Source organism: Sphaerodactylus townsendi, linkage group LG03 (genome assembly GCF_021028975.2).
Source record: "Sphaerodactylus townsendi isolate TG3544 linkage group LG03, MPM_Stown_v2.3, whole genome shotgun sequence".
Classification (NCBI taxonomy): Eukaryota; Metazoa; Chordata; class Lepidosauria; order Squamata; family Sphaerodactylidae; genus Sphaerodactylus; species Sphaerodactylus townsendi.
Window position 1 is genome coordinate 54565786 of NC_059427.1, and position 15830 is coordinate 54581615.

Below are 15830 nucleotides of genomic sequence, written 5' to 3' on the forward strand. Positions count from 1 at the left end.
GGTAACTTCAAGCAACTTTTTATGGTATATCTGAATGCAGTGTTTTATGTCATGCAATTATTCTTGTTCACTACAAGAAACTAACCACTCTATATTACACATCATACAGTAATTCAAGGAATGTTTGGAGAAAGTGTCCTAAAGATGTCACCATTTATTTAGAATGGGCCTACAAAGTTGTTGCTTGAACAGGCAGTAGAATTTCCAAACTATCTGCCCATTCATTTGAACACCCAACACTCTCTAAAGATAAACAAAAAGAACTGAAAATGCAAACATCCAACTGCCAAACAAAAGTAATATTAGAATTTGAGTAACATAAATAAGCCATTGCCATGTAGTGGTCAGACAGTCAAACTAGGATCAAATTGCCATGCTGCCATGAACGTTTGCTGGGTGATTTGGGGCCAGTCACATACTTTCACAGGGTTGTTGTGAGGATAAAATGGAGGAGAGAAATCTAAGCAGCTCTGGATCCCTAACAGGAAGAAAGTGATGGGGCCCAAATGGGGCAAAATGAGGAAGCTAAAAATACTAAGTAATGTAGTTCTTTTACCTGAATTTGATTAGCCATCTGTCCTTTCTCTGAGCAATTTTTTACTGCATTTGCTTTCTGCCACAGGTGACATTTTGACTCGGAGTCTAAATTTTCTTGGAGTTTCTTCTTTAAAGCTACCTGCTCATCTTTAAGAACAGAAACAGATCAGAGCTATTCCATAAGTACAAATAAGCAGTCATTTGAAGTTTTTAAATTATAGTTATTAGATAAAAACCATTTTTTTGAATTTAAAGTTTAATGGGAGATCTCAAACATATAATAAAAATGACTGTACAGAGGTTTGAAGGAAGGAAGCAAAGAAGGGGAAGGGAGGGGAGAGGATTTTTCCAAAGACTACCATGAGCATATACAGTTATTTATTTTTTGTACATATTATTTTGTCTTTTCTCCTAAGGTGCTCAGAGTTCAATATTAATTAGAACGAATAAAAATTTATATCAATATTTCATTTTACATCACTTTTTAAAATATGCATGCTTTGAATATAATGATGAAAAGTTTAAAAATAGATGTTGGAGGGAGGATCCAATCTCATGTTTCTGCATGAGGACTTCCACATACAGAGCATATCTTATGCAACTCCCCCTCCCACAGCAGCCCCAAATGGCCATTCCAGCTGTCATAGGAAGGAGGAAATATAAACTTTTCAGTATATTTTATTCCCAATTTGTCCCTATCTGTGGATACTTAATTCCAGAGTAATAGAACTTCCACAAAATAACAGAAGCAAAACCTATACCTTTAAGAAACAAATGCTTTCAGTATCAATTCCTAGGCAGCCACAACAGTACTGCCAGCCTTCAAGCCTCAGTTTCTGTCATAAAATGCTGGGGGAGGGGCAGGGCTCTTTCCAGGGTTGTTTGGCTTTTGACCAGGCTTAGCAGCAACCACCAAACAACTTGCTCCCTTATGACTTCTGTGTCCCACCCATCTCTAGCCCACTTTTTAAAAAGGTTTGGAAGGAAATAGTTTTAATTCAAAATAAGCAATCTGACCTTTGTATATTCACATTTTGCATTCTTACACATAACACGAATTTTTTTTTTTACAGGACAGCTCTTGTAAGACTATAAATTAAATGCTGTGAAGATCAACTAATGGGAGGCCCTATTTTTTTCAATGACTGGACTGTCATCATTGTTAAACCACCACCTCTACCGCCACGATGACTGAGTTTGTTTTGTTTTTTAGTGACCCTAAAACATCAATATAATGCTGTAGTGTGTAATTATAATTTGTTTTAATGAAAACTGGGAATTAAACTAAGTTTCTAGTCCCTTCCTCTGTGGAGATATGCCTTTGCCTCTATATCACTATGAGGGAACAGATGGAAAAATTACTCTTTTTTAAAATGAAAACTGAAAATTCAGAGAACACTACAGCATTATATCAATATTTTAGAGGGCCCTTTTTTAAAAAAAGGGAGATATTATGACACCATCAATAATGATATCAGATAACAGCACCCTCCCTTGACAATCCTAATTATTTAAGCCTTCTGCAGAAGAAAACAGACCCCACAATTGTAAAAATTAACAGGAATGACTGATTCCACTAATTGCAGATTGATACCCAAGAAAATTGAGAGTAACTCGTGTAGAAAAGATCTCAATTCTATGTTCATGTGATTATAAAAGCTGACAAACACTGCAGGTATTTAAGAATCAGCTATACTGGATTAACATATATAATGAAGAGAATGACAGACTACTTGACATTTAAATGTCAAATACTTGCCTAGTTTAAATATTGACTGTTTAAGTGTATATTACTAAAAATGGAACTTCATTAGAAGCTTGGTTAACAATAGCTTAATCAAATATTAGTTCTATAAAAAGTTAACCACACTGACAAAATATTTACATAAAATAAAAAGGTTATTTAATAACCAGTTGCAGCATGTAAATGAAGCTAATTACACAGTACCTAGTTCCTTTTTCCATTGGGACTTCTTTGCATCCAACAAGGGTTTATCCCTTTCTCTTTCACCTAGAGTACTAAATATGTCAGCTGGTTTCCATGAGTTCCTGTTGAAGACAATTTGGAGAAAAGTTTTAAGGTTTAAATGGAATTAACTATTAGTATTCTAGCATGTTAAGAATATTAGAATTGGAGCAGATTTAAAGCAGGTTTACATGGTGGTATTCCCTGTAGTTCTGCCTGTCTTGGTGGCTCAGGAATCAGATAACAAGATTTTCCCATAACTTTGTACAGGTGTTCCTTGTCTGTTTCTCCTGAAGTCTACAGAACATCTCTACTGGCTAGCTCCTAAAGGAACAGATAAAACTTTTGACTGAAAAAAGAAATTGCCGCATCAAAGTTGTGTATGTGTTTGCCTGCATAATACCTACCTTGACTCTTTGACAGTGTCTGAGACAAAAAGCAATCAAATACCTGCTGTATAATGCTTGCAAATATCCTGTTCATGAGTTTTTAATGCAACTATCCTTGTATAATTCTTTAACAGTGTATTTTGTATCATATTTAAGGAGTCGTCCATTCATCCTGAAATTTATATTATCTTTCAAAAGCATTAATGTTATAGAAAGTCAAACAAATTTGAACTCTTAATAGAAAAGATTTACATACACGATAATTTTCTGTTCAGCATGTTTCAATAAATCTTTGTTTCTTAAACTGTTTTCACTTGGGACAGATAGAGTTTCACCAGCTTTCTGAAGTAATCCCATTATGTTCTCTTCTTCTGGTACTTGATCAACAGGAGGGTTAAGATCTGAACTGTTTTGAACTGGAAAATAAAAAAGTACTCTTTAAATTCAATGCTTTAGTAGGTTTTCTATTTATAGTCATTTAAAGGAAAAGTTAAGTCATACCAAGGGTCACAAAATTACTGCTTTTACTTTTTAAAAAGAGACTCATAAAACGCCCTTGTGATTTCTGCTTGGCTGAGAAGGATTTGAAGAATTCCCTAGTAGAGTATACTGATTTATTAGAGAAGAAATCAACACATACAAAATTATTGAGAAATTGATCTCTTATACACTGGAACAACAAATATCAAAGTGGAGTTCAACTTTATGCATATTTGAAAGCTTCAGTTCAGTTACTTACCATATATGATTTATACTGTGTGCCTTGCTGTTTGATCTTCACATAAGAAGTCGCCCCTGTGATTTTTGTTGTTTGGTTTTTTACATATTCAGAAAATTTACATCCTCCCTTGCACTTTTTTTTAAAGCACTTTATAAGATTTAGGAGGGCAAGGTATAGTCTGATTTTGTCAGACATCATAAGTTAGGCAGGGTTTGTACTCAGCTGGGAGACCCAAAGACATTGCAGAGAAAGGCAATGGCAAACCACCTCTGCCTCTCACTTACCTTGAAAGCTCCTTGCTGGGGTCCCCGTAAGTCGGCTGTTGCTCAATGGTACAAACACATATTAAGTTCATTCACTCCAACTTAAAAACAATAAAAATACTAATACTACTGTTTCTGGAGCTCTTCTTATAAATTTGATATTGACATGTCTAGGAAGGTCAACATGCCTATTTTGGTGGACCACTTCAAAGTTGCTTTTTAAATGTATTGGCTTAAATTTGGGCATCCAAATTTAAATTCAATGTAGCAGAATCCCATTCAACTGAACATAATAAGTACCCTGCTAGATCAGACCAGTGACCACATAGTCCAGCAGCCTATTTCATGCAGAGGCCAACTGGTTGCCCAGGAGGACCAAGTAAGAGGTATAAAGGCCAGGGACTCTGCCTGATAGTGCCTCGTGAGCACTGATACTCAAAGGCTTCCTGCCTCTGAACATGAAAGTTTCCCATAGTCTGCAACTCTTTAACCTCAGGACTTTTCCTTTTCTTGATTACTCTCACTTTCTTGAGCCATAGATTATCTTGAATTCACTAACAACAGCGTTGAAGCACTGGATCAACCTGCTGTGTTCAAAGTATATCTGATGTTGGTACTCACCTACCCAAATAATTATATATTTCCACAATCACCTAGTGATCATGTTTATATGGAAATATCTACTTTTCTGAGCATCAGTGTTTTATTTATTTATTTAATTTATATTTCAACATTTTAGACCACCCTCCCCTGAAGGGCTCAGGGCAGTGAAGAATGATCTTAAAAACAATAAAATCACAATAAATATACAATATAAAAACAGATATGCATTATAAAACAAACTAGCTCAGATGGCGACATTTATTCACCCCCTTACTGTACCCACAGGAGGCCTAGATGTTATAGGGAACTACCAATCAACCTGGCTGGCCGAACACCTGGCAGAACAGATCCATTTTACAGTCCCTGTGGAAACCTTGTAGGGAGCCTGTTCCACCATGTAGGGGCCAAGGCCGTAAAAGCCCTTGCCCTCATAGAGGCCATCCGGATATCTTTTGGACTAGGGACTTCCAGTAGGTTCTCCTCTGAGGAGCAGAGGGACCTGATGGGGCAGAACAGGGAGATGCAGTCCCTTAGATATGTAGGTCCAAGGCCACTAATGGTCTTGAAGGTCAGAACCAACACTTTGAACATGACCTGGAACTCAATGGGCAGCCAGTGAAGTTGGTACAGGACCGGTGTAATCCAGCCCCGACTAGATGTACCTGAAAGGAGTCGCATGCTGTGGTTGGCATCTTCAGAGGTGTATCACAGAGAAAGGTCTGTTTCACACTGTGTCTAGTGAGAAGGGAAAGTTTAGTGGGGTATGCTGTAGGTGTTTGGGTGGAACTTGCTATGCAAAGGTGCGGTTGAGTGCATTGTGCAGACTTTTTTCTGTGATACACCTCTGAAGATGCCAGCCACAGATGCAGGGAAAACATTAGGAACAAGATCTACCAGACCATGGCAACACAGCCTGGAAATCCCACCACAACCAGTTGAATCTGGCCATGAAAGCCTTCGACAATACAAGGGAGTATGAATTTTGCCCTTCCTTCTGCTGGAGAGGACACCTCTAGACTTAAAAATGAAATCATTTCAGAAAGGAGTACACAGGCTGTAAAAATATGCCAGGGATTGTGCAGTATTTCACATTAGAATATTTAAGGGCACAATATTCTTATGTTCTTATGTTCTTATGTTCTTATTAATTAAACAGGATTAGAACCTAAACTTAAGAGAAACAACTTTATTTTCTTCTAAGCCCAAACAATTGATAGAATACACTGACCAGCAAGCAACAATTCAAGAATAAAAGACTCCCTTTATTTTTCAGATTTAAGAATATCTTATCACTTAATGTTGATGCAAACATTTCATGAAGAGTTAGGCTTGCTTAACAGCTGGTATGAAAATAAGGTAATTCTTGGTGGAAAGTAACCATCTTACTTGTTTTTTCTGCCTTTTTATCCTGAAGCTGCGAGATTCCTTTGGTTCCTCCTTTTACAGCCGTCAAGATCTGTTCAAGTTGCTGTTGTGTTAAACATACCAAACTGTCCCTTAGATCTTCAACAGAAATGGGAGCCTTTTTGGACTTCTTATTGTAGACAGAAGGATTTTTAACAGACACTCTGGTGGTGCAGATATCAGGTGTACTGTCAGTGTGGATTACAAAAGCATGGTCCTTCTGTCTGGACTCTTTAGTTGGAATTATAATTTCATGGTTTCTCCCACCTTTCGTTGCTGAAAGCCTTGATCCAGTTCTGCGTTTTGTTAAACATTCATTCATCTCACAAGTAGTTTGCACTGACTTCAAAATATTCCCGTTCTGTTTTGTTCTCAACGTGTGCTTTAAGATTTTGTTTTTATTACACATCTGTTAAAACAATAACAAATGTACCAGTTGTAATAGTCTGCCAAAAACTGACACTTCTTTTCTAAGCCATGCTATTGAAATAGATTTTTAAGAAGCTGCCCTAATTAAAAAAAAACCTGGACATCTCCTCTTGCTCAAATAATGTTAAGACGGCAGTCTCTTGATACAATGGGGTTGTACAGGTGGACAGAAAGACAATACTATGCTAGAATAAGGCAATGTTTTAATGCTTCCCCCTGGGTACTAAAAGTACACACTTTTATTTGATTTTTGAAATATTAAAAACCATGGGGACATAGGCCCAAAGAATTGCATCACTTTTATTTTAAAGATTTGTGCTCTCCTTTCATCCAGTAATCTTCAAGGTAGCTAACAAGTGATTAAAATTAAAAACACAAATTTTGATAAAAGGACAATGGATACCACCACAGCATGTTTGCCACGGGACGAGGCTAATCACAAAACATTGGAAGGATCCAGGCAAACCTCCTTCTGCAGGAAGCTGCTTCTGTATAAACTAGTTCAGTATGTGTGTTTACCCTGCTGCACAGCAAACTGCTTTTGACATTGAAGGAGCTTTCAGACACAGATTGCGAACTGGTATGGCAGTCTGCTATTCAGAGGAAAAAAGAAACTCTCAGCCCTTAATGGATCTCTATCCATATTTGTAATTATCAGTAACAGCCCAAGTACAAAGCAGTCTTGTTTGGAAAATTACTCTGAGTAGAATTGGAATAAATAGAATCCTTCACTGAAGCATGCTGTTTGAAGTATAAAGTAAAATTCTATCTAAATTTGCAAATATCAACAGAATTGGCCATGAGTTCCATTTTTTTGAACGACAGTAGCATCCAACTAAAAACTGGAAGAAGTCTAGGTACAAATCTTCTACTAGTGACAAATTATATTCAAATTGCTGCTCACATTATGAGGCCCGCTTAATTATGCTGAGACATCAAAAAACTTACCTTTACACTTGATTTGGATTTACCCACTGTGAAAGGAAAAAACATACACCAATGAGAACTAGGATCATTACAACATTTAGCATTACAAATGTTATCAACTGTAATGACATCACTTAGTAGCACTACAAGGAGGCCCTTCAAGTTCACTCTTGCAAAATGATAACTTGTAAAGGTGACAGATACATGTAAATAAATATAATATATCCACCTGCCTGGCTACTGTGTCCAGTTGTGGCAGCCCACTTTTCAAAGTACTCAACAACCTTTTAGCAACATATGTAAGAGCAGCACCTGTAAGATGTGCATTTAAATGTTACTTACCTGCAGCCATGCAAACTGATTTATGTGAACTGCAACATTAGTTAGAAGAACATATTAATTTCAATATATGGTAAAAGCTTTGTTAACATGCATCCTTGAGGAAGGAGGACTGCCAGTATTCCTGTTAACAAAGCTTTTACTCGAGGGCAACAGCATCAAGTGGGTGGTGGTCAAGCCTGGGTCTAGGCTGGGACCCACACACTGCTTCACTGCTGCCTGCTTGGGTCTGGAGCATTCTTGCCACCACCAGGCTGAGAAGTGCCTGCAGGAGTGACTTGCTCACTTGAACTGTGTGGTACTTGTGCGAGAGACACGCTTGAGTTAATTGTACAGGCACTGCTCATCTGCCAATTCCCCTTTCACATCAAATATTTTTCAAGTCACTGTGTTTAGGACTCCAGTTATAGTAGAGATTCTTCGATAACAGTACATACGTGTGTGGCTGAATTATTTATCTTAAGTTTAATTGCTACTATGTATTAAAAACAAATTCAAGACAAAAAGAGCTGTGCAGTTCAGCCCTAATTGTTTACTGTAAACATTTATGCGCTGAACGCATACATGTCTTCAATGCATACATAAGTGTCTTCAACGCATACATAAGAAACTAAACTACAGTAACTCAATTAAGTCAGACATGTTCTAATATAATCAAATGTGTGTTTGTTGAAAATATGTCGATAGACAAGGACTGTAAAAGTTCATAATACCAGTGATCAAATACAAAGATAGTCATACCAGAAGGAGCCAATATCAGCCTAGTTTTTCCATCCAGTATTTCAGTTTCAAGCTTTAATCCATCCCTGTAAAATGATACAAAATGATATGTTGCTATAATCAAAGTAGCCTTGGGCAAAGAACGAAGCATACTTTTTAAATTATAATGAACTTTTACAAATGTAAAACTCCTCACATGTGTAAATATTTGACTTAATAGAGGTTACAGCTCAGCATCTGGTATATAATCCTATTCCCTCTCCCCTCTTAACCTGATATTTTCCATTACCACCACATAATCCTATTATGCATTATGCAGAACTGCTTTTGTGGCACCATCATTGCCGGGAATAGAAAAGATAAAAAAGACTGGGGGATGCAAAGATATTTAGATGTCTAACACACTCTATGTTTCATAAGACAGAAAATTAAAATAACCTCTGGTGAAATCTCATCATTAAATACTAGTTTTTTTAAAAAAATTCCTACTGGGCAATGCTTGGGTTTAGAGTTTAGTATATATAGACTACATTCTAAATAGTTTTTGGAGAGCAGTTGACATACTGAGAGTATTACATGGCCATGTGTAACAATTCATAGTGAATTTGATAGAACCTAAAATCTTCTTCCCAGGCAGCCAATATTTGTCTCACTGGGGAAACATACCTGTACTTGTATCAGTACAAAGCAAATATCAGCTGCCCAGTGCCAGTTTTTAAAAATCAGAAAACAGCACGAGAAAGAGGTTTATCTCCTTCCCCTGCACCATCCTGCCATACTGTCAGGCCCCGGATCTGTGACTCAAGCCAGAAGCTGTAACTTGAAGGTTTAGAAGTCTTTATTGGCAGGCACAGAGGCTAGAGGGAAAAAGCTAGTTCTGCTGGAACAGTCAAACAACCCCAATATACCAATCTTACATCCTCCTTCCCCTCCCTTTCCCTTAGAACTATCCCACACTACAGAGAGCACGAAATACAGGAATGCAGGGTTGACTCAAGGTCAGAGGACTGAGATAGTGCCATCTGGCCCTGGGTGCCTCTACTTGGTTACCTAGGGAAAACAAAAGTATTTTGCCATCAGTTTGTTCATCCCCATCCTCCCTGGAGCTCCCGTCTGACACATAGTTTCACATACTTCCAATCCAAACCACAGGCATCATGCCTAATGACTGAATTTTTTTTAAATGCTGGAAGTTGTAGAAATGCTCCACCTTGTCATGATGTTTTTCAGCAGTTACAGAGAAGTCAACAACTCATGTATAGCATACTGCTTCGGCAGTTAAGCAAACATGAGTGTCCACTGCCACAAAGAAACTGGAGAGGGGGAGGACAGGGAGGAGCTGTAAATTCTGTTAGTGGGATAAAGCTAGTGCCACACTAACCTGAAGATCCCTAGTACAGAGTGTACTCTAAGAACTGTAAGTCGTCATAATTTTGAAAGTTGTTTGTTCATTTCATGTAAGTGATCAAAAGCGGACACTAACATTCACCTTGGAGTTGGGAGATGAACATACTTATCAGGGTGGCAAAAAAAAAGATCATGTTTTAACTATAGCAAGTGTCCCTTCAAAGGAGTGGCTTCTGAACGTGATGAAGACCTATCAATCTCTTAAAACTGAATTTATGATCTATAGGCTGCTTTGTGGGGAAGCATATTCACTAGTCAGCAGTTCATGTGATTATGTTTGATACTGGGGCCAGAGATGGCAAGTCGCCAACCGTTTTCACCCAGTAATCCATCTGGGTGACCTTTGTGTCTAGCAATTACTTGGCCTAGACAATTAGCTTAGTACAATTCCAAATAACTACAACTACTTCTTGCTTCTGGTTGAGATTATTTATCTTTTTGTTGGTACAGGGAAGGGTAGGGCTCAGCCCACATCTAACCAGAGAGGAAGGATAGACTAAAACTGAAAAATACACTGGAAAAAAGCAACACCTCCTAGACTTGATTCAGACAGTATCCACAAAGAGCTGCGGGTTTTTAAAACCATGTTTTTGGTGGTCAAAAATAGCCAACGATATATCTTTTTTCAACTTAGATGCTAAGCTTAAGCATTTACAGAATTTACAGGCTGCACATTAATTTAAAAATAATTATGTTTTTATGGTTATAGCAACCAATTAAGCAAGTACTGTTATTCAGGAATTATCTAAATATATAGAAAAGTTGCCTTAAATCCATGTTTTCAAATAATGTTTTCTCTTCACAATTGAAATCCATATTTAAAACAATTCACTCTGATCTGTATTCTGTTGAATAAACTGGCATCATGCATACATTTTGAATCACAATGTATAAGGGTTACCAAGAGACAAATGGCAGGCAGCCTAACCTGCTCCTATGCCAGGAGGAAGAAGCATGATGGGTTGACCCCAGCTTGTGTAACTAACTTTCCTTAAAGGAAGACATATAATATCACTAACTCCTGCCATCCATCCAACACAGATGTATATATAAGATGTTTGATTTGGCTGCTCTTCACTGCGTTGAGCAGCAGCACGTGCAGTTGGAGAAAACTGGTGGCAAACCCCACAAAGTCAAGACTGCCAAATGAGTCCTTTGGCGTCCTCTTAAAGAATGCGTCGCCCTAATTCACCTGTGGCTTGAGGGCACTTCACAGAACAAACCGAGACCCAAAAGCAAGAGCGCCCAAAGATTGCAAACGCGTTGCCCAGGCAGAACAGTCTTCCACTTTCCCCCCATTAACAGAAGGGGTGGGATTCAAGCTCAGCAGGCTTCTTACGGCAGGAAGACCCTGCCGACTGGGGAGGCTCAGCTGAGGTTTGAGGTCAGGCGATGTCACCTCCTGGAAGAACATCTCAGGTGATAACAATGGGAGACCCCCTACAAAGCACAAAGCCCCGGAGCCAAGGAAAGGAGAAGCCAGCCAGCCAGCCAGCCAGCCAGCGCCTTACCCCAGATTCATGGCTCTTCCTCCGTTCTGCCCACAGAACAAAGAGAGCCCGGCAGGAGAAGAAGGACACCACGGCACAGACCGCGAGGATGCTCAGACTCGACCGAGCCCTGCTTAATGTGTGTACGTCGGTTGCTGCCACCGCACAATGAGAGGACAGCTGATAGGCCTGCCGGGACACCGGCCTTTTCGCCAGTGAGCGCTTCCCACACTGAGCGGGTCCCGCTGCCTGCCCGCGAGGCATTGTGGGAGTTGGAGTCCAGCCCGAAAGCGAGGTGGGAGCCGGAGGAGCAGCAGCCGTCTCGCGGCTGGAGGAACGTTCCAACTCCAACGGCGGCCCAAGTGGGGAGCTGCTGTCTGTCTGTCTTTCTTTTTTGTGCAGGATCAATGATCATGTTATTACACCAGAGGACTCCACCAGATCTCAACCCTGTCGCAAGATTATTGAACCACGGGGGTGCTCAGACTAAAAATCTGAATATATTACTAGCTGTGGCCAAACTTTAAGAAAATACGTCACTACCTGCGCTTAGTAATTTTCGAAATAAGGAAAGGAACTAAATTTAACAGTTATATGGTACTGGTGATATTGTATTAGATTTTTGTGTATGTTTGTTGGGCAATCTACTCAGAAGGCTGGTCCATGCAGCCCTTTAATTACTATACAGAATTAATGTATTGAGCAACTTTATGAAACGTTATTTGAAGGCAGAAAATGGAAGTTATTTTCTTATACTAGGTGTACTCCACATAAATCAAGAACTCCCCACATGCTGGAATAGGCCAAGTGGAATCTGGACAAAGCTTTGTGTGGGGATTGTGCCAGAAGCATAATAATTATCATTCATAAAATGAGAACAGACCCAAAACTTCACTACTAGCAAAACAGGAGACTTAAGACGCCTAGTTGGTGTCATTTAAAGAATAGCCAACAGTTGCAGCATGTTTTCTATTAAATAAGTACAGTACTCAGATATTTGCCACCATGCCACAAATCTAATGGGTCAGTGGTGGAGCTCACTCTGGGAATGTGTAAGGTTTCTTGGCTGACATCTCCAGGTAAAAGGTCTTTGGACAGTTGGTGTGGGAAAATATCAAGCATTGGAGTGAACAGTACTTGGTCCAGCTCTCAACTGGATGTTTATAGTGATTTGCTGAGTACCTTTTTATGGTGCTTTTACTAGAAGAACATTATAGTTGATTGTATGTATCCACCCAGTTCTTCAAAAAGAATGTTTGTTTGCAGAAGCGGGGTGGTGAGTTCTAACAATGTCCCCTCTCCAACTCCCCCCCCCCCTGCCCTGCTTTCCTCGCTATTCTGCTCTTGAATGTGTGTTCACCCCAGTACCAAAATACAGCTGCAACAGAAGAGGCCTGTGCAAAATCTGTGGATGTATGGCTGCACCCCAACATTCTTCTCACTGCAGAGGATTAGCACTAAGGAATATGTTGATCATGGTATCTGCTGAAGGCAGGAAAGGGGCCATGGCTCTATTTCTGAGCAACTGCTTTGTGTGTAGAGGGTCCTGAGTTCAGTCCCTGGCCTCTACAGTTTAAAGGATCAGGTTATAGGAAATGTGAAAGACCTTAAGAGCCAGCATGGTGTATTGGTTAAGAGCTGGTGGTTTCTAATATGGAGAACTGGATTTGATCCCCCACTCCTCCACCTGTGTGGCAGAGGCTTATCTGGTGAACCAGATGTGTTTTCGCACTCCTACATTCCTTCTGGGTGACCTTGGGCTAGTCACAGTTCTTCGGAACTCTCTGATCCCCACCTACCTGACAAGGTGTCTGTTGTGGGTGGAGGAAGGGGAAGGAGTTTGTAAGCCACCTTGAGTCTCCTTACAGGAGAGAAATGTGGGGTATAAATCCAAACTCCTCTTCTTTTGAGTTGACAGTTCAGACATTGATAATCCAATGGTATTTAAGGCAGTTTAAGGCAGCTTCATATGTTCCTGAGATTTATCCCATACCTTCAGTAGTAACTGGATGATGAAGGGTTGCAGTAGAATATGGAACAAGTCCTGTACCCTCTGAGACTACACCCACTACAGCATATTTCTTTATGATTCTCTGCTTAGATACCACAAAACAGACCATAAAAGGAACAAGTTTAATTTCTAAATCACCTGTACAGTACGGATCCACAAACCAGAGAAAATACTAGGAACCACTCAGATACACAGTTGCACGTTGCAGTGGATCTCTAGAGTGCTTATTCCAGAGAATAAACGATATAATGACTGCACTAAAAGCAATTAATGAGACTCTAAGGGGTATGTTCACAGGCTAGTAGCATCTTAAGAGAGTACTGTAGCAGAGTTTGCCACCCCCCCAGTGAGCTCTAATAAGTGTGTTCAAAGTTCACAACTGGATGTATCTTAAAGCTCATCTAGACCTAGTTTCAATAGAAGATTGGGGGAAAGTACCTAGACCTACAGAAAGAATGAAATGTGGCAAATGCAAAAGCCCTGAACAGTCATTACAGCTTCCCTTATATATTTTCTCTTTTTTTCTCTTTTTATTTACATTCTTAAAACATATACAAAATATGTAGCAGTATTACTGAATAAAATTATGTTTCCTCTCACTACATTTTTTTTGGCACAGGTCAATGTTAGACAAAATGTTTCAAACCTTACAATGTTTATGGTCTAGTAGCATTCCTCAGCAATGGGAGAAAGCCAAGATGTCTGAACTCTTGTTTGACCTTGTGGAAATTAACTCCTGTACATGAAACAGAAAGACTTTCCTGAGACTCAACTCTTCTTTTTTCCTCTTCTTAAAAAAGGGTGAAGGTAGATTTTGAATTTTGAGGACTTAACTGTTTAGCCATGCTAACCCATGCTTATATACAGTGGAACCTCGGTTTTCATTGCCTTCGGTTTTCATCAGTTTCGATTTTCATCGATTTTTTCAGTGAAAAATTTGTCTCAGTTTACATTGATTTGCCTCAGTTTTCATCGATTTGCAGTAAGGTGCAGGGGTTTGTGGAGAAAAATCACCTGAACAAAGTTGTTGCAGGCTGTCTGCAACTTGTTTAATGACAATGTCTTGCCCCATTTCAGACAAATCTTAAAGAGGCATCAGAAACAGACCTCTTTGGACAGCTTTCTGGTGTGACATTGGTCCACTGGCTCTGAAGCTGGTCCTAGTGTTATTATTTGTTACTGATTTCAGCATTAAACACTATGTTTATTCACCAAAAATGTGTTTTTGGTATCTTTTTTGGAGTGCCTAGAACGGATTAATTGGATTTACATTGATTCCTATGGAAAAGTTTGCCTCGGTTTTCATCAGTTTCGGTTTTCATCAATGCTTTTCAGACAGATTACCAACGAAAACCGAGGTTCCAATGTATTTTAATTCTGCCATTTTAAAACAATAAACATTAAATAGATACTGGCAAATAACACAATTATTTCTATCTGAGAATCTATTCCAACAGAATATCCTTATGGTGGGGGAAAAAGCCCTTTCAGTATGTTTAGGTAACCATGCTCTGATCCATACTGGCATCCTTAGTCTTGACTGGTAATTCTGTATGAAAAAGGCAAATCCATGACAAGTGGTTGTCTTCTCTGGAACTCCTTTATCCATAGAAAACTTAAACCTCCTCAGAAAAAAATATCTGTTCCTTCTTCTCATTCCACCTGATACTAGGCAGATCAAATGGGGGTGAGAGTGGGATTTATGCTGGGATTATATACAGTGTCCTACCCATAATAACCTTGATACCATGTGCAGCCTGGCCTCATGGAACAGAGCAAGGGTAAGATGGATGCGAGAATTAAGCAAGAGTTTGATATCAAGAGAGTCTGCCTGACACATGACATCTTTCTTCCACCTTCCTAATTAGGAATGTGGTGCTCCTGGGATCCCACATATGCAACGTAAGTGCTCTGACACATAAATTGAAAGCTAGGAAATACCCACTAATACATGCATCTTTTAAATGTTGAGCTTCCAATGCTATACAAATTATATGCTATCTTAAAAATAAATCATCTGGTATAAATGCCCAACATATTTTAATTCTGTTCCTTGTGCTGTTTAGGTGGCTTTTATCTTGGTCCAGTGAACAGTTGATCTCTTGTAATCTTCATTTCAGTCAGCAGGTGGCAGAAAACTCAAGCACTTAAGAAAGAACCATGTTCTGGAAATGTGTGAAGTTTAGCCCTGACAGACTCTGAAGAAACTTCTTTTTCAATTAAAATAATAGAATATTATCTAGATACTGCCATATAGATGTTCTGTGCCTTAAGTAATTCCATATTTTTGCCTGTTATGGATGACAATCAGCTTTGTGTTCAGTGTACATTCCCATTGGGGCAGCATTTCTTGTGCATACATATTTTTGCAAGATTGGAGTTGACCCTGTTCTCACTTGTCTTCTTCCTCGCATTTTGCAAGTGCTCTTTAACTGTGAAGGTCTCCCCCCCTCCCCGTGCCGGGAAAGCAGAGGAAATCCCTATCCACACAGAATCACCCTGGGGATTTTCCCTCTGGCCTCCTCGCCTTCTCTCTCCCACTCCATGGTATTTGGCAAAGCATTCCATCCACCTGTCACTCCACAGTAGCCTCCATAGTGACTGTCATTTTGCACATTTCCCCT

General features: G+C 39.3%; 1 protein-coding gene across 2 annotated transcripts in view; it reads right to left on the reverse strand.

Annotated features, from left to right (window-relative positions):
- CCDC66 (coiled-coil domain containing 66) overlaps positions 1–11353 on the reverse strand; it is a 42416-nt gene extending 31063 nt beyond the window's left edge. Inside the window, exons 1-7 of one of the 2 annotated variants that reach the window (XM_048488168.1) lie at positions 11217–11353; positions 8320–8384; positions 7261–7286; positions 5866–6292; positions 3149–3308; positions 2486–2586; positions 557–684 (exon numbers count right to left, since the gene is read on the reverse strand). In XM_048488168.1, coding sequence (XP_048344125.1) covers positions 557–684; positions 2486–2586; positions 3149–3308; positions 5866–6292; positions 7261–7286; positions 8320–8384; positions 11217–11227 — 918 coding nt within the window. In that variant the 5' untranslated portion in view covers positions 11228–11353. The remainder of the gene's footprint in view (positions 1–556; positions 685–2485; positions 2587–3148; positions 3309–5865; positions 6293–7260; positions 7287–8319; positions 8385–11216) is intronic. The other variant, XM_048488169.1, reaches the window with a different exon arrangement.
- Between the last annotated feature and the right edge of the window lie 4477 nt (positions 11354–15830).